This window comes from Camponotus vicinus, unplaced genomic scaffold (genome assembly GCF_025532165.1).
Source record: "Camponotus vicinus isolate PSW18456_S1 unplaced genomic scaffold, iyCamVici1.0 SCAF_5, whole genome shotgun sequence".
NCBI lineage: Eukaryota > Metazoa > Arthropoda > Insecta > Hymenoptera > Formicidae > Camponotus > Camponotus vicinus.
The window spans coordinates 17,475,843-17,494,265 of record NW_028141977.1 but is presented as its reverse complement, the minus strand read 5'-3'; the positions used below and the strand labels follow the sequence as shown (position 1 = coordinate 17,494,265).

At 32.8% G+C, this 18,423-nt stretch overlaps 2 protein-coding genes across 6 annotated transcripts in view; one reads left to right on the top strand and one right to left on the bottom strand.

The window, feature by feature from the left end:
• Window positions 1-13,693, top strand: part of LOC145972262 (androgen-induced gene 1 protein) — a 20,863-nt gene extending 7,170 nt beyond the window's left edge. For 2 of the 4 annotated variants that reach the window (XM_083100727.1, XM_083100725.1), the window contains exons 2-5: window positions 5,265-5,445; window positions 8,169-8,306; window positions 10,068-10,285; window positions 11,166-13,433. In XM_083100727.1, the coding sequence (XP_082956853.1) occupies window positions 5,287-5,445; window positions 8,169-8,306; window positions 10,068-10,285; window positions 11,166-11,364 (714 nt within the window). In that variant the 5' untranslated portion in view covers window positions 5,265-5,286 and the 3' untranslated portion in view covers window positions 11,365-13,433. Of the gene's footprint in view, window positions 1-4; window positions 868-5,264; window positions 5,446-8,168; window positions 8,307-10,067; window positions 10,286-11,165 lie in introns of those variants that run through there. The other 2 variants (XM_083100724.1, XM_083100726.1) reach the window with 2 other exon arrangements.
• On the bottom strand, window positions 12,270-18,246 carry Smo (smoothened, frizzled class receptor). Of its 2 annotated transcripts, none has more exons than XM_083100707.1 (8): window positions 17,919-18,246; window positions 17,369-17,680; window positions 16,479-16,919; window positions 16,197-16,369; window positions 15,775-16,112; window positions 15,377-15,578; window positions 15,124-15,294; window positions 12,270-15,048 (listed from the first exon to the last, which is right to left on the bottom strand). In XM_083100707.1, exons 2-8 carry the CDS (start codon window positions 17,678-17,680, stop codon window positions 13,755-13,757), a joined length of 2,931 nt encoding a protein of 976 aa, XP_082956833.1. In that variant the 5' UTR covers window positions 17,919-18,246; the 3' UTR covers window positions 12,270-13,754. The 2 variants fall into 2 exon arrangements, with proteins under 2 accessions (XP_082956833.1, XP_082956834.1); XM_083100708.1 differs by having other exon boundaries at window positions 12,270-15,024; window positions 17,919-18,243.
• Window positions 18,247-18,423: the final 177 nt, after the last annotated feature.

The following is an 18,423-nucleotide window of genomic DNA, read 5'->3' as shown; positions in this document are numbered from 1 at the left end:
AAAATAAGGCTCTCTCTCTCTCTCTCTCTCTCTTTTTCTCTGTCGGTTTCTCTCTCCTTCTCGCGAGACACGGTCGTGTCGATGGACGACGATAGACGCGGAAAATTCGGCCGTTTTTTCCCTCCAAGCGTATATACACGGCAGGCAAAGTGTATCGTGCAACAATTTCGCGACAATGAGTTTCAGACTCCGGCAGGTATATGTTACACGCGAAAATAATCTCCACGTTTCTCACGACGCGGAACGATTTTCCCGTGATTTTTGCGGAAAATCGAGTCACGTCGCGACTTCCGGTCGAGACGACGGGGGTGTAGGTTAAGTGTACAACGCGAACACGCCGCGGCATCCGGTGGCATTGTCCGAATTCGCCCGCTCGATTCTGGAGCACCGATTCTCCGATTCTCCGGCGTGCGATTCGTGGCGTCGCCGAGTCGTAACGCGTGGGCGGGTGTCGCCGGGACTCGGCCGCCCGCACTACGACGCGACGTAGTATCACATGTGACGCGTAGCCGAGAAACTAGCGCGAAAATCCCTTCTGCCGAAGGAAGAGGTCAAGTGGATAAAACATGACGGGAAATTGCCCCGTAAAGTTTACTCGAGTTCGCAATCTTTGCGAATGATGGGAAAAATATTTGAAAGTTTCGTTCCGTTTCCCTTTTTCTCTCGCGTTTTTTAAAATCCGCTCTAAAATTCGGATTCGATCGTTTCAGTTACGTGTAGTGATTGCTTTCTCATTTCGTATTCAACGTTTAATTTCGTTGTTATATTTTATTTCCAAAGTAATTATGGTATTAATTAATTTAATTATTTGTAAGAAATGTATGAAGTAATATCATCCCACATATTGATGTGTAGAAAAAAAGAAAGGTAGGAGAGAAAATTTAAATATCATTCATTACATCAGAAGACCTCGAAACATAATCAATTATTGTATATCATCATTGCGTTGCGTGTTTGACATACAATCGTAAATTTCACATACCTTTTAGGCTTTAATTCTTTGTGCTAGAAAAAGAAATTAAATAAGAATAACACAAAAAGATATATTTTTTAGTTAATTAAAGCAAAAAAGAAGAAATACACACTTTATTATATAATAGTATTTATCTGAAAGAATAAAAATTCGCACAGTTAATATTTGCGAATTTATACATTATCTATCGATGATTTTCATTTTTTAAATTCGTTGTTGACACTTCAAGGCGGTTCAATTTTATCGTAAAATAAATAATACAAGTTGCAATGCAGTTATTAAAGTTTTTCTTCTTTATAGAAAAGGATTTACTAAATGACTTAAATCATATTTTTTGTACATATAACACAAAACGCTGTCCTTGTCATTAATATACTTTTATACAAATGTGGATTAAAAATAAAGAAAAATGCAATGATTAAAAGTAACATAATAATTTATACATTTGTAGTTTTTACACTTTTTATACTTTTTTATATTATTATTGTAAATAACCTTTATTACGCTTATTTCCAGTTGTTAACTGTTCTATTTCCAGTTGTTAACAATCCGCTATTTTTATTTGTATTTTTATATTTTTTTTACATAATTGTAATAGAATTTTTAATAATTGTAATAGATCGTTTCTTTGATACATGGAAATTCTTGTTCCGTTTATTTTAAAACTTTTTTACACTCTTTTATGTGACTCCTCATTTTTCCTATCTACAACTTATTCGCAATTATTTGCAACTTGCTTTTTAACTGATACGACTCTCTGATACGACTTTAACTGATACGACTCTCTGATAGACAGCAACACCACAAGTTGACAACTTTTAATCGACAGTACGTGCATTCACAAAGGTATAACAGAAATAAAACAAATATCGGATAACAATGTATCGACGATCACAGAGTAAATGCCATCTCGAGAGGGTAATCGCATTGCTCCAGATTCGCAATCCGTGAACTAAAAAATCGCTCTTTTGCGCAAAGTGAATTATGTAACTTAATAGCTAGCAACGGGTCACCTAATATTTCTTTTAAGCGCTCCACATTCCATATGAAATTTGTGAAAGGGAAATGCTCTATTAATTTCACGCTTCGGCAACACGGTTAAAAGAAAAACCTACAAATAGGTGAGCCCCAATGACCCAGTAAAAATATAAGGCGAATATTAGATCTTAGTTGAATTTATATATATCGAAGATTTTGCACTTTGAATCGTTAAATGAGATTTCAGCTAATATGCTCAAAAAAGAAATTTTGAACGATTTTCCCCGGAGATTTTGAACTACTTTTCTTCTTGTTATCTTTATAATTTGATACATTGGCATTAAATTTCTTTTAATATCTGTTATATATTGCCTTTAAATATTTTTTCTCTTTTTCTTCTCTCTCTTAATTTTCGATATTATTTCCAATAATCGCACACAGCCTCTATATATTTACTTGATTATTAAATATTATAAATATATCTTTTTTTTATAATCATGGTCCATCAGAAAGTTTCGCTGAATTAAGGTTAATGCTAGTCTGTCGTAATATACTTTGCGCTTGCTCAAAGTGCTTTTATATTGCATAATGCGATTAACATTTAAGCGAAAGATAAAACGCGTTCCTTGGTTCTCGTCCAAAGTATTGTTTTACATTTTTAGTTTCTTTGTGATACAATATTTTTCACTCCGTTTCTTCGTCGAAAGTAAACACAAAACTTTTCATTTATTTTTTCCGTGGAAAAGGATACAAAACAGAAATCAAACGAGAAAAGGTACAATAATAAAAAAATAAAAAAATGTTTAAATAACTATAAGAAATTAGGCTCTGTGTATTAAAACATAAACTTAAATTTAAACAGGCCATAAGAGCTAAACGCGGATGATAGTGCGTAAGTTCAACGAGAAAATAAGTTTTTCGTTGAAACTTATTTGTGTGCACAGGGCACAAATTTTCTTGGTACGATACCAAGCAAATTTAAATAATTCTCAATTCGAGAATTTATTTAATTATTATCCCTCTTTCCCCCCTGTAATGTTGTAGGCGAGAAAAATATCGGGCCGAAAGTCGCTGAAAAAAATGTTTTCTTGAGTTCATTAAAAAAGCGATATTGTACAGAAGTATGTCAATTATTTACGTAATGTGAAATAAATTTTTCGATATTGTTATGTATTTTAAAATCCTATTTAAACGAGATTGTATATTGAAACACGTGCAAGAATCATTAGGAAGAAGAAATTCTGAGTGACATTGATTTATGTAAATTATGTGAAACTAAATGAGGAAGAGAGAAATCGCGTTTGGTATATTACAAACGAAAGCCACAGTTGTTAGCTTTCTGGATTAATTGACATATTCAAAATTTCACCTTTACTTAATTCTTCCGGATCGAATAATACTATCTGCGGTATAAATCAACTCCTACTATTTAAGTCATTAAATCACGGACGGTTACAATATTCTCTCCGCAATCTTTTTTTAATTATTTATTCATGTTTATAAGCGTGAAAGAAAGGTTGCAGTGAATTGTTTAGTTATATATGAAATAAATTGTATACATAACATGAATAGGAGATAGTAATGAATGGATAAAAGAAGATTTTGTTGTGTCTCACAGTGGAAAACAGATTAAGATACCTGTTTGCATGTCAAGTTTTTTTAGAACCGGCTATTTAGTTACGTATATATTATGTAACTTGACTATATACACTCGCTTGCATAATATACGCACGTGTTGGGAAATTATTAAAACAACTGAAACTTTCCATCTCAGAACTATTTTTTTTATAATTCTTTTAATTTTCTTTAAATGCATCACTTTAAGAAGATTAAGATTCGTTTTCGACGACATTGTAAAAAATTTCTACGATAAATGAATTAAATAACAAATCGCGTCCATCGACTTCGATACGACTTCGATAAATCACTTGCAAAAAGTATAAGAGTTTCGAAACTAAAATTAGAGTGCAAGGGAAAAACGATCGTTTGTAACAAATATGAGAAATAAAATAATATAAATCAACTACCTTTCTTTATTAATTTTTTTTTATTTCTCGTATGCATTAATATTTCAGGGAATAAATTTTTAAAGAATAAAAAACAAAATCATAATAAATATATAACGAATATGTACGTATACTTATGAGTAGCTCAGTAGGCTAAAAATTATTTTATTATTTATTCCAATCTTCAATTTTTACATAATCAGATTCGAAAAAAGATACTATGTTTAATAAATAATTGCCTAAATCCTTGTTCTCTCAATTGCATTATTCATTACTTCCATTATTACAGTAATTTCTTTTGTCGTATATTAATTTTCTAAAAAAAAGATGTGTTAAAATAAAACAACAACTTGGTTAAATATACGTTAAGTAATTGCTGCAACATTAGCTGACATTTTAGTAATGGTAAATGCAGTTGAGAGAGCAAGAATTTGCAAGTATAGTCTTGACAACGTTTATTCAACGTATTATTGCAAATGTGACCATTTAAAGTTTAAAAAGAGCTAAATTTTGTATTTTTATTCATAAAACAAATAAACAAAAACGAGATAATTATCTTTAACTTTTTGCATATGTTATAAATGTATTTAGTATTTACGTAAGACATAAAAATGGTCAGTTTTTTCTCTTGTCTTAATTATATAACATTTGTCTAAATTTACTAATTTGATTTTCTTTAAATAGATAGATTCATAGATCGAAATATATTCAATTCATAGTAATTTATATATTTATAAGCAAAAGTAAAAATATAACATATGTCATAAAGTTTCTTGCCAAATTTATACAAAAAAAATGTTGTGCTGAAATTAAACAAGATAATGCAACTATCGAGTATTTTAATTCTATAACAAATTATATAATATTAAATATATATAACTCGTTATAGAATAAAAAAGATATCAAATTAGATGCTGAAAAAATGTTTCAAAAGTATATGTTCGTAAGTTTTAATAAATGTTTTTCTTGACAAAAGAAGCGTAAAAAATACTAATGCGTGATAAATTAATAAGTTTGTAAATATATCTATTACATTATATATAGTTATACATAAATCTATTTTAATAATATTTTAATTTTTACCGAATATATATTATCGGTCTCTTTTTATTGCTAGACATGAGAGATCTCTTGTGACTTATTATCATTGAAAGTTTCAATCCGAATGATTCTAACGTTAGGAGAAGTGGGATGATTTCACGAAAGAAATGTACGCACGGACACTTGTATCTGCTTCCTACTCTTCCTTGACGATTGATGACATCGTCGAGTATCGTCGAATCCAAAGAGATAATTACACATTTCAGACTACTCGCGAACAGCCGTGAGATGCGAGAGGGTCTAGCAATTGGATTCCATGCGGTTACTTTCCTGCAGTTCGCTTTCGCGGTTTTTTACGATTACACGTATACAATCGTGCCATACAATGTCACGAGGGTGCATCGCGCCTTCGGTGGGAAGTTCAAGTTTCTAACATTCTGGGATGCGGTTAGTATATATCGATCTTTGCAGTTACAAACTTGTGAGTGCGCAACTTTGATTGATGAAGTTACCCTTTGATATCGATACACCTGCACGTTACACACAGAATACACACACATACTCATACATACACACGGATACAAATATGTTTTTGCATTTATTTCTTGCATTGATGCTCTTTGCTGCTACAGGCAATGAAATTTCGTTGTGACGATTGCCGAGAGAAAGAAATGCCTATAATGGAATTTTCATGAAATTGTTATTAGGATTGTTGATAGGATTCAATCTATGTATGTATCGATGCATGAAACGAGATCTCGACAATAATCCGAATTTAATTTAAAATCTGATCAAGTTTGTCATAACGAGATTTTATTGCAACGAGATTTTATTTTCTCATCGTTGTAGCTTGGTCTTTAAATTTTATTTCGCTTAGAATCATGTATGTTTATATATATCTTATATGATATATTTAAAATATAATGTAAGTAAGATGTTACAATTCTAGAAAATATATATATACGTATAGTTTCTAGCGACAAATTGATCATTAGACAACTTGATCGTTTTAATTTTGTTTGAAAGTACAAACTTCTTGCTCGTTCGACATATTTTCTCACAGAAAGATTATGTTCTGCATCTCATGAGGTAATATCATACGTTGATGAGAAACTCTACTATTCCTAGCAAGAACCGATTCTCTGCGATCGTACATCTAGTAACCACGTGCAATCTATCGTTATTGCCATGTTATGCAATAGTGAAAACCGACACGTCCATCTAGTATACCTGCGATCATAAAAATCACAAATAACGGTGATATAATATTCTTCAAGTCAGACAACGAAGAAAACGGGATATTTTATCTATGATTATCGGTGAAATCGGCAATTGCAGAAGAGTTTCTCTTTCAAAATATGGCCCTACTATTTTATAAAAAATTCTTTTAACAAAAAATTGTATCCTGTTATTCCTAGAAAAAAGCATGCAAACCTCATTTACTGCATCTTGTGCGAGAAAAAGTTTCCGTGCAGTCCAGAAGGAAGAAAAAAATATTAAAAATAATTATCGTTGAAATTAAAAAAAAATCGAATAGTTAAATTTTTAGAGATGTCACGTCTGGATGAATGAATGCAACGTATATTCAGTACAGATATATTGGAATTATTTATTTTTTAATAAATACGTATAATACATCTCGAATATTTCAAAAATATATTGCTGGAAAAGTAAATGAGCAGCTCCTATTCTATCTCAATTTGTTCTGTTGAGTTAAAAGCGTGATTTTACTTTCGACGAGATTATGTTTAAGCATTTTGTCACTTATCGTCGCGCGAGATGATATGCTCTCGACCATTTCACGCTTAAATTACCGCTATCATGCCGCTCATAAAGAGCAAAATTCAATTGTTTAAGCACCACTTGATATTTTGCAGTCAACAGGAGGCACGCGTCACACAAGACTGCTTATGTGCAACGTCAATCGATCGATAATTACGCTCGAAAGCTCGCTTTAACTCGAATTAATCTTTTCACTTAGCAAAATGAGGAAGAGCAATTTCCGGATCGTCGTATCTAAGATTTTTAGATTAATGAGTTTAATTTGCTTTCGCAATTATTGTAATAAAGAATGCTATAAAAGCATTAAAATAAAATATTGTAATGAATAAAAAACTTTTCTTTGTAAAATTTTTGCTCTTTACTTTCACAGGATCTCAATTTCATTAGATGCAATTAGTACAAGTAGTTTAATTGATCTCAAGGATAGTGCAAATAACGAGGTCACTTCCTCTTGTGCTGCTAACGAGTTAAAGCCTCACTTGATGGAACTGCATGCGACGCATATCATGTATTTCTGACTGACACGTGATGGATTTGCAATAGAATAGACAGCATAAAACGAGAGTCTTCGGATCAATATTTGGTTCGAGACGTTAATACTAGATATTTAAACTCTAAGAAAAAATTGCAGCATTCGTCATAATATAATACACGAAATAAAATGAAACTCATATTTTATATCTTCCCATTACATGTAATATGCAATATAATTAATATATAAAGGAAAATTAATTAAATTATTTATTATATACAGATATTAAAAATTAAGGAAATATCCAGAGCGAAGAAAAGAGATGGATGGAAAAGAATTCAGTCATGTATAATACGTATATTAACAATGTGTATACGTATTAACAATATAATAAACATGTATGTTAATAATATGATTACAATTACAGATTTATACATATATGTGTTCATGTGAAATGTTTTTATCCAAATGATGCATCCAGTGACACTAAAATATATGTGTGCTCATTATGCAAATAATATACTAACAATAGGATGAACATGTTTGCAGTAGACAATTTACATATGCCTGAAGTAGTCTTTGTCATTCATTTATATGTGTCTGCTTATTTTAAATACAAAGAAGTAAAAAAGAAAACCATTCAGTTCTTTCACAGATGTCTGTTTGACTTTCGTGTTTGATCAATTACTCGCTCAATTTTCAGCGGTTTATTAATACATTTTGATCGATTTTAACGATAAAAATATTGTCGCTTATATATGGGTTCTCCCCAATAATATTAATTAAACAACATAATTAATTTTAAATGATATTTTTATATCATTTTTACATGACCCTAGTCATATTGTGTAGAGATCATTAAAAATATTTATTGATTCATTAATTGGAGCAGTTTGAAATGTCAATTGTGTTCTAGATTCTTCAAGCCGTATTCTTCTTAATATGTCTCTTGAACGATTTCTACGGTACGAATGCCGTAAACCCCAAGAAACCGCCTTTCGCACGAAAGTTGAAAGATTACTTCCATGCGAGTCTCGGATTTCCCGTCGCCATGGTAAGTAATAATTAATCTCTTTTTTTTCATAAATTTCAAATTTTCTATAATATTGAATTTACGTTAAAAATCAAGATTGGAAAATATCAATCAATTTATTTAACAATGAAGAAGAAAAGAAAAATATGGTAAATATGTCGATGAAGGGAGCCCGCCTCGATTACCTTGACCTTGACATATGTTGTCAAGGTCACTGCCCTGAGTAACATCCAAAAGGTTTTAGCCGTCGCTCGCTGTTCGTTAAAATGTTATTAGTAAAAGAAGTTAGAAAAAGAATATAGATTTTATTGACACCGTGTAGATAGAACTATAGTATGAAAACACAGTTCGAAAGTATTTTCCACGCAAAGTATGCTTATAGTCCGAAATATGTAAACATAACAATAATACAGCCCAGACAGCACACATGTCCAAAAGACATCTAAAAGACGACTTAAAGACGTCTAAAAGACTTTAAGACGTCTTTAAGACATCTTTTGGCCTTTTTGTGCTGTCTGGGAGACTTAAGCTGTAGAAATATTCCTTGTATTTAGTACTTGCAGAACTCTTAATACGTGAACATGAGCATGTACTTAAATTTATATAGAATTTAATATAATTTAATATAATTAAAAAATATCACAAATGTATGTGTACACACACACACGCGCACGCGGGGGGTGCAAGGGGGGCCTTCGACCCCCCCTCCCGCGACCACCCCGCCGGTAGGGGACGCATTGCGAAGAGTTCAATCACAATGGATATATGCTGTAAGTTGTAAAGCGAGGTCCACCTTGCCTACCGGCGGGGCGGTTGCGGGAGGGGGGGCCGAAAGCCCCCCGCGCGCGCGCGTGTGTGTGTGTACACATACATTTGTGATATTTTTTAATTGTATTAAATTCTATATAAATTTAAATTGTATTAAATGTATTTAAAATTATTATTTTTTCATATAACAGCTAAAATAGTAGGTTTATGAAAAAAATGCATATAACTTTTTTGTAGAGTTTTTCAGCGGCTTTATTTTCTGTTTAAAATTTTTTTTCTCAAATCAATATTTTCGGAGATAAAAAGCATTAAAATTGTAAAATTCTTTTGTTAATAACTTTTTAATAAACAACGAGCGACGGCTAAAATCTTTTGGATGTTACTCAGGGCAGTGACCTTGACAACATATGTCAAGGTCAAGGTAATCGAGGCGGGCTCCCTTCATCGACATATTTACCATTATTTTTATTATCTAATATAATTTCCGTCAAAAATATTTTCTTTTCAAATAAATATTTTTGAAATTTTACAAATGCATGTGTGTATGTACTGCGATAATGCAAATATAATTTATTGTGTTTAATGTACAAGTATATAAGGGTATATAAAGATATACATAGACATATATTTTTATATGTCTATGGTTTAATTTTACATGTCTATGATTAATTGGCATCTAAATAAAATACATAGTTGTAATATATAAATGTTTTTTTAATTTAAAAAATAAATTACCAAAAATTGCATTAATTTAATTATTTTAGAAGGTATGGGAAAAATATTCAAAATTTTGTGACATTTTTCAAACGAGAAATAATTTGACCATCCCTTTTCTATATAAGTAGGTATAATTATGCATTTATCTTACATCTAGGGGAATTCATATAAACGCATATATAAATAATTTGCTCTCTATATCGGTTGACTTTTTATGAATATAATTTGCTATCGAGTGTATTATTTATCGAAATGAGACATTTCGATAAAATCTAATGCCAATTCTATGTCACGCAGTTCGTTGGCGTGACCTTCTGGGCGTTGATGTTCGTGGACCGTGAATTAGTATTACCGAAAGCATTGGACCTGTACTTTCCATGGTGGTTGAATCATTTAATGCACACGATGATTATGGTGACGACTGTGTTTGAAATGATCATTGCACCACGACAATATCCTAAGCGATCTCGCGGCCTCGGAATACTCGTGGGCTTCATGCTCCTATACTTAATCTGGTAAGTGAAACGAATTTGCGTATCCGGCCTATAATAATGCGTATAATAACATATACAAGTATATTGGAATATTTTAATAACTTTTAACTTTAATAACTTTATACGTAATCATCTGGAGAGAACAAATTGAAGGAAATGTATACAGGATGTTTCTTAATAAGTGCGAAAAATTTTAGGAGATGAATTTTAGGAGATTTCTTCGTCGAAAATTAAGGGGAGTTTTTCATATAAACATATACTCCTACATCCCTCCCTGTGGAGTTACACTCCTCCAAAAAATGAGGGTAAAAATTAGGTTTTTATTTTTTTCTCAAATTTGGAACAAATTAAAGGAAAGAAATTAGGTGGATATTTTCTACTAGTAAATAAGGTTATTTATTAATATTTTATATATATTTTCAGCCTCCCGTATTGTTATAAGGGGATGAAACTAGCAACCCCTATTCAATTTTTTATTAGAACTTTTTAATGTTTATATGAAAAAAATCCCCCTTAATTTTCGACAAAGAATCATCTAAAATTTTTTGCACTTATTAAGAAACATTTTGCATAGAACGTTCTCTATAGGTAAAATACAGAGACCGATATTATATTCTTTGTTAAAAAAAAATGGGCATTTCTTTTTTTGATAAAATTTCGTTGTCTGTACTTTTCCAGACAATACAAAAAAACCAAAAGATATTTTAAATATGTCTAAAGGGCATATTTAAGTCAATTTTTAAATGTCTTTTAGAGATATGCGTTGCCTGGGTTATCTATAGGGGTCATTCTGTATATACACAAGGTCTTTCGCATCGTTAAATGTATATCGAACAATAGTTCTGAAAGTTTTGAAAAATTAAATACTCATGTAATCTGGATGTGTTGCATTATTTTTCAGGATGCACATAATTTATTACAAAAGCGGCATCTGGGTGTATCCCGTGATGGACGTGTTAACACAGCCGCTGCAGATCCTGTTTTTCGCGGTGCTGCTAGTGTTTTGCATGACTCTATACATCGTCGGAGAGACGTTGAACAACATCATCTGGGGTAACGAACACACTAAGCATAAAAAATCTCATGCCAAATCCAAGTAGCCTCGCCCAAGCGGGTGATTCCTAACCGGGTGATGAATCGTACTCGCGTTCTTGCCTGCTGTCTCTGCGGTGGTGGTGAATAAACCAGAATGAAAATTTTTTTTTCTACACCTCCGTTACAGCATGCACATTATTATATTATTTATCAATATTAAACGTGTCGTTTAGAATTTTAGCGTCTTGTGTATGTATGTGCATGCGAATAGCGCGTATTTATTTAGGGTGTAACGGGTAAAGATCGCGCGTTAACCCGCACGCGGTGGAAATAACATACGTAAGTGAGCGAACGCATGTGCAAGATGCAATGCATTTCTATGTATGTATGATCACGGACAAGGGAGACTAATTTCTCGTAGAAGTGTTCTTTTTTTTTATTTTACGCGCGCCAATCGAATCAAAACGATACACGCATCTCTATCATATCAATATTCCCACGTCCCTATGACAATACTTATTTTTGTACTTTCGTAGAGCGAGCGATTTATTATATTATTGTGTTTCTCTGCCAAATAAAGTTAATGTGGTGCACGGAGAATACTGTGTGTATAATAAATGCATATAATTGTACACGATATAGTGCGTACAACGCAGCACAAACTTGCCCGATCTAAAGTCCGGATATATTTGTGATCGAGTGTAGGAAAAAAATACGTAGCGGAGAACTTGGAACCGGATGTGAAAACATAGAAACGCCCGAGAAATGGACACAAGAGGAATCTTAAATATCCCTCTCTCTCTCTTTCTGTCAGTCTGTCTGTCTGTCATAATATACCGGTCACAATCCGAAGATAACATCGTCGAAAAATATTTTCTTGCTACAAGTGAGAAAAGTGCCTCGGCAAAAGATCTAGTATTAATTTATGGAACGAAGATTCAACTTTCCGATATTGATGTAATATATGATTTATATATATATATATATATATATATATATATATATATATATATATATATCGATTTAATTCAGCGGCTTAATGATATATGGCCTAAATATTGATATATTGAATATCGATATTTTGTTAGAAATTTTATCAAATAAGTTCAGTGGACAAGTCTTTCTTGATATTAGTTTTCCTTGTGCTAAGATGTAATATTTACATCATTTAGAACATACGTTATTGACTATGATATATATATAGTTGCTAAAAAGTATACATTGTTCACAGTTTTTTGGATATCCTATAACAAAAATGTAAATGATGATAACTTTACTCCAAATTTTGTTCCTCTCGAGAAAGATAGCAATTGATTTTAACACATTGGAAGAAAGCAATACACTTTAGAATTACATATATATGCACAATAATAGCGTTTTATAGATAAGAGACACATTTAAGAAAACATAAAGAAACATGAGAATAGTAAAATTAAATTTAAAAAAGATGCGACATGTACATACACACACATACACATACAAATACCCGTAAATATATTGATTGAAGAATTATGAAATGCGATGAAGAAATACTAATAATTAGTAAGTTACAATAGGAACATTTGTTATAAATATTCAATAAAATGCTAGATTTTCGCATTAGTAAAAAACAATTAACTGAATCCACTGAATACTACTTTTCCGTAATTGTGAAAAATGTGATTGCAAAATAAATGACAAGTAATATCTAATTGTTATATTAAAATGTGAAGACAACGTTTTGTGTCCTGCGAGCGTTTAATTTAGATCATGTAATTATATCGAGAAATAAATTTTCTCCGTTTACAGATTAACGCCATAATTTATAGACAGTAGATTAATAGAATGAAAATTATATATAAAATGCAGTTTATTCAACTACTTATTAAAAAAATATACGTATAAACAAAGAATATCTTACTGTCATAGAACGTTCGATATACACATTCTTATATAAACATTTGAACATACATATACAATATTAGAACTACAAGTTTTTCATTTTTACGGGAAAATAATGTTTACGACGTGTACATTTTAGGAAAATTCTAGTATAATTAAATTATATTACTTTAAAGGATTTGCGCGATGTGCAAATTGTCGATCGTACTGAGATTTCATTACTATTTTAGTGATAATAAAACGTAGAAAAATATCGATATGCTTTATTGTACCTGTATCTTCTCGAGCGATATTACTTCATTCAACTGTTTCGTTTACTTTCTTCGTCTTCTCTTACATGTATATATGTATATAATTTACAACGGATAAAGACAATCGATAAAGATCATCACATGAGCTCACTCTTCAGAAAATACTATAACGATTGCAAGAGAAATTAATAGTATATAAATAGTTCGATTGTATGTATAGATGTAATAATGATTACTTAGATAATTACATTATTTAACACTATTTTATATTATATATGCACATTCCTTAATACACTTTAAAAAAAAAGATAACCACCTCAGTCTTATGTCACAATATTCTTGCCTTTTTTCAATTGCGGCGATATTTGAGTCCCTTTAGAACTACAATGTCTGCTATTGATTATTTCGTCGATACTTTGCTTCAACTCCTCCATTTCCAGTATATCGAGCGGCAACGAAGTCTGCGTCGCCATCTCTCTGGCGTTAGTAGGCCCGTCGTTTTGCAGTAATCTCGTTAATTCTGGATAACACGAGGTATGACTAGAGTCCATGTCGTCCATCACAGTTTTCCTATATACTTCCTTTTTCTCGTTTTCGTTCTTCATCTTGATATCGCTTCTATCGGTTTCTTGAAGCAAATGCTTCAAGATAGCTTCGTCCTGCAAGACGTACTTGCTTCTATGACTACCTTCGCGGTTTCTCCGATCATCCTCATAAGTCTTACAATTCTTGTTGCTATTTTTATTCTTACTACGCTCGTGCACTTCCTCTGGGTCTAGCATCTTTACTTCCTCCTCCAGCTGACTGTCCTCACTATCGCTATCCTGCTCATCTTCCTTCTCCATGTTACCCGTTTCTATGTCGACGTCTTTATCAGCCATATCTTGATGTCTCTTTTCTTCACTGCTTAGATTTTCGTCGCTGCCACTCTGCCCTCGCAACAAAAAAGGCAACAGCATGCCCGTGTCTTTGGTATCGATGATTTTCAAACCCAAAGGTCGCTCATCCAACCCGGCGTTTCCCGGTCTTCTGCCCATATTGGGCATTTGAATTGGAAATACCATAGGTATTTGAGTCATTAACTGACTATCCTGGGAAGTGGTGCTGCCCCTCCTGGAGAGTGGGTCGATTTTATTCGATCGGGATTTCCCGAAATCTCTTCTGTTCTTCCCGCGACGGCCGCGTGATCGACTGGCGACTTTCCGCGTGGTCTTCACCTGCGCAATCTGTACGGATATCTGCGAATCCAACGAATTTCGTCTAGATTCCATAGAGACGCATCGAAAACTATAACTGATTTCAGAATCAGCTGAATTTCGCCTATTACTAGACACAGATCCTGTAGTGCCGCCAACTAGCGCACCTCTCCGCGTCACTAATTTAGGCAGAGCAGCTGCCCAAGTCGTACTAAAATCTTGCGATGCTGCGGAGTTGAGATCAAAATTCAATCCAACCGGATCTTCGTGAGTGTTGTGAAAACTTATAGACAGACGGCCGGCCTTGTTAAATGTTTTACGATTCGCAAATAAATGCGCGATAAGCTTATGCTTGCTCAGTCTTATAGGAGGCTCTTCAGATTCACGATTAAAGACTCTGCAAATGAAGAGAAAACACATACTATTCAGAATCGCATTGATGGCAGCAATAGCAAGTTGATGACATGGTAAGTACTTAACGTGTGTCGAAATTTACCTTCTCAAAAATCTGCACCACGTATCGACCGTCGAACTGGTCCAAACCCATGAGGACATAAGAATGCCAGTGGCAAATAGTGAAAGCAAATGTAATTGCAGTTTACCTGTACTAGGCCTCATTTCTATTTTGCAATCGGATACTTCTGCATACATCGTCGTTATCGCGCATCTTTAAATAAACACAATAGAATATTAATGTAATAGATAATACACGAGGTGAAATATGCAGCCACAAATATTGGAATCCTTACATCATATAATTTCTAAAGCTTTGTCGCCATTCCCAAGAATGTTGAATTTCGTAAATTTGACAATAAAATGTTACAACAACCGCTGCAAGAGTTGCTATAGAAAAGAGCCCCATCCTAACAATGGTTTGTTTTATCTTTGAACTCGCTCTTTCAGATATAATTTCTTGACTGCTTATTTTTAAGCGTATAAGCGTATAGAGTCCTAAAAAATATAGAATATAAATATAATATTAAAGAAACAAAAGATGATTCTTTGAAATTATAAAAAATACTGAATCAATATACTCACAATTTATTTTAATATAGAAAGCATAAAGAGAAAAATAGGAAACTTTTAATATATATAATTATTTTACTGTCGTGTATATTGCACATATACATGATAAGAAATAACCTACCTCTACATAGAAAATATCCTCCTACTAATACAACAATTAACACCGGACCTAGTACAAAAGCCTTTGCTGCATGATCGGCATAACCCACAAAGCATATTCCCGTCATGCTGTTACCGTCGATTCGGCCTAATGCCATGATCGCGACTGTCAAAACGAGTGGTACACACCAGGCGATTAGGTGAAAATAAGCACTCTTCTTGTTTATTCGATCTTGTATCGTGCCAAGTGCTCGGAAGCTCATGTGCCAAGCATATGTCAATATAACAAACCATACCATAGCTGCCATCAGGAAATAATACACAAGAACAAAGACAACGACGCAAGACAAATTCTCCCCACTGTAAATACATAAATATTTTGCAAAAAGTATTGCACATCTCGAGGCACAAAATCCGCGTTATTAAAGTACTTGTAAAACATACCTTGGTTCTCTCATTCTTAATGTTCCATCTTTGCGGCATATAATTACTTCTCTGCCACTGGGAGTAAATTGGATTAACCAACCAATGCAAGAAATGAGAAAACAACCATTAATATAAAATATCACTAAAGCTGGATACTTGTTCGCGCTTCTCCAATCTATCAAAAATGTTATCTGGAATAAAATATATAATTATATATATGTGTGTATATGTATGTTGAGGCATATATTATAGTTATAAATATATTTTTTTGCTGTAAATATATTTTTATAGCACACTTACAACAGTGAACAAATTGAAGCTGCAACAGATACCTGCAGCCCATACAATAAACGAATGTATTTGATTGTGCTCATCAGATGTATATAATGGGTCATAACATTCTGTTCCACAGCCTTCCACCCCATCAAAAATTGAGAGGGCATTGTCAGTAGGCACAAGAGGTTTCAAACATTTCCCTGTGATATTAAATTTCAATTCTCTAAAATCATTTTTGCATAATCGCGGAAACAATTTTGTATTATCGCACTTTGCGAAACTCGGCCATATTGTGTGATTAATTAACATCCTGCAGGGTCCTGACACCATTCTGCACATCTCTTGAGATGGCAGCTCGACTGTATTATTAACGCATTTCGGCATGAATATCGAGCACAAAAATGGTTGAACAACAGCCCAACACTTTGGTACATGTTTCAAGGCTTGTAACGAATATAACTTTTCCTGAAAATAGAGAGATGTATATGAAAAAATATAAAAATGTTTTACACAAATAACATATAATACAACAATTAATATAACAATAAATAATAACAATTAAATAATAACATATAACATGTGTTATTAACAAATGCCAAAAATCTAGGAGTAAAAATATATCCAGAAATATACCCAGAAATATATCCTTACACCTCTAGTATTCTATTATAGAAAGATAAGCTTGTACATACAGTGAAAAAGGAAATATCTGGTCAATTCAAATATAAATCTTGATACTTAAACTTCTGGATCTACAGGTGCAAGAAGTAAATTTATTCCACAGTGCTTCACAATGCTAAGTTTTTAACTGACATGCGTGTTTTTTAAAAAACATACCATGCGGGTGTTATTATAGGAAAGAATAGAAAAACCATTACTAATACAAAGAATATATAAATAATAATCCTATCTACCTCAATAATATCTTGAGTCACACGCTCAGGTATAAGATCCAATGTTGTAAAGGAGTAAGGTAATTTCGTACCCATGCAGGTACCTTTATGCAATGGAACACACTTGGCAGGTCTGCGACAATTCGAGACATCCGATGGCAGTTCCCCTATGGGATATCTGTCAAGTAGATAACTGGAATCTTTGATTCTATGCCGAGGATTCAGGTCCATGCTCTTCCATGTATTATTTTCGCCATCGTTGTTAAGCTCATTGTCCAATCCCGACGATGATCCGTAAAACAGCAAACAGCAGAGGACCAGCGAAAATATCATCTGAAAATGGAAAACGATATTTTTATCCAGGAAACAAAAGGAATAAAATCTAAATAAAAGGTGTATATAAATGTCTATTTATTTTTAAAAAATGACAAGATTCTTATTTTTTTTTTTTTTAAATACACGCGAGATCTACGATATTTAATCGATAATTAATATTTTCGAGAAAAAAGAAAATCACACGTGGAACGCGTAAATAAACAATAGAATCCAAGAACGGGAGAAATGTGCGTACTTTTGTGCTTGTCGCGTTCACGAGTCGAGGCCGTTGTTCTTGTATGCGATTTCGGCTAACCACAGGACAAGGTCTTGACTTTGTTCGGTTGGAGCGGCTCGCATCTTCTATAGTATCGCCGCGACAGCGTCTACACTCAAAGCGCGCACAAACCAGCCGGACCACACACGTTCTCGCTCGACGGGACCACCCACGATGCGATTCCCTTATATTCTCGCAAGCCTATCTCAAGTTTGAATGCACGCTATAATTGATTCTGCGCATTGCTCACTAGTGGCAGCACTATATTGCGCGAAAAAGGATCAAGGGCGAATAGGACCCTTGTGGATCTGCGATCTTTTTCTCTCGGAAAAATATTGATTTCGCATATATATTTTAAAAATAACTATATATTGAGAAAATATTTATTTTACTTATATATATATTTATTTATTTTACTATATATATATAATTATTCTTCTCATTTCATCTTATGTTTTCGAGAGACCTGCTATTAAATATTAAA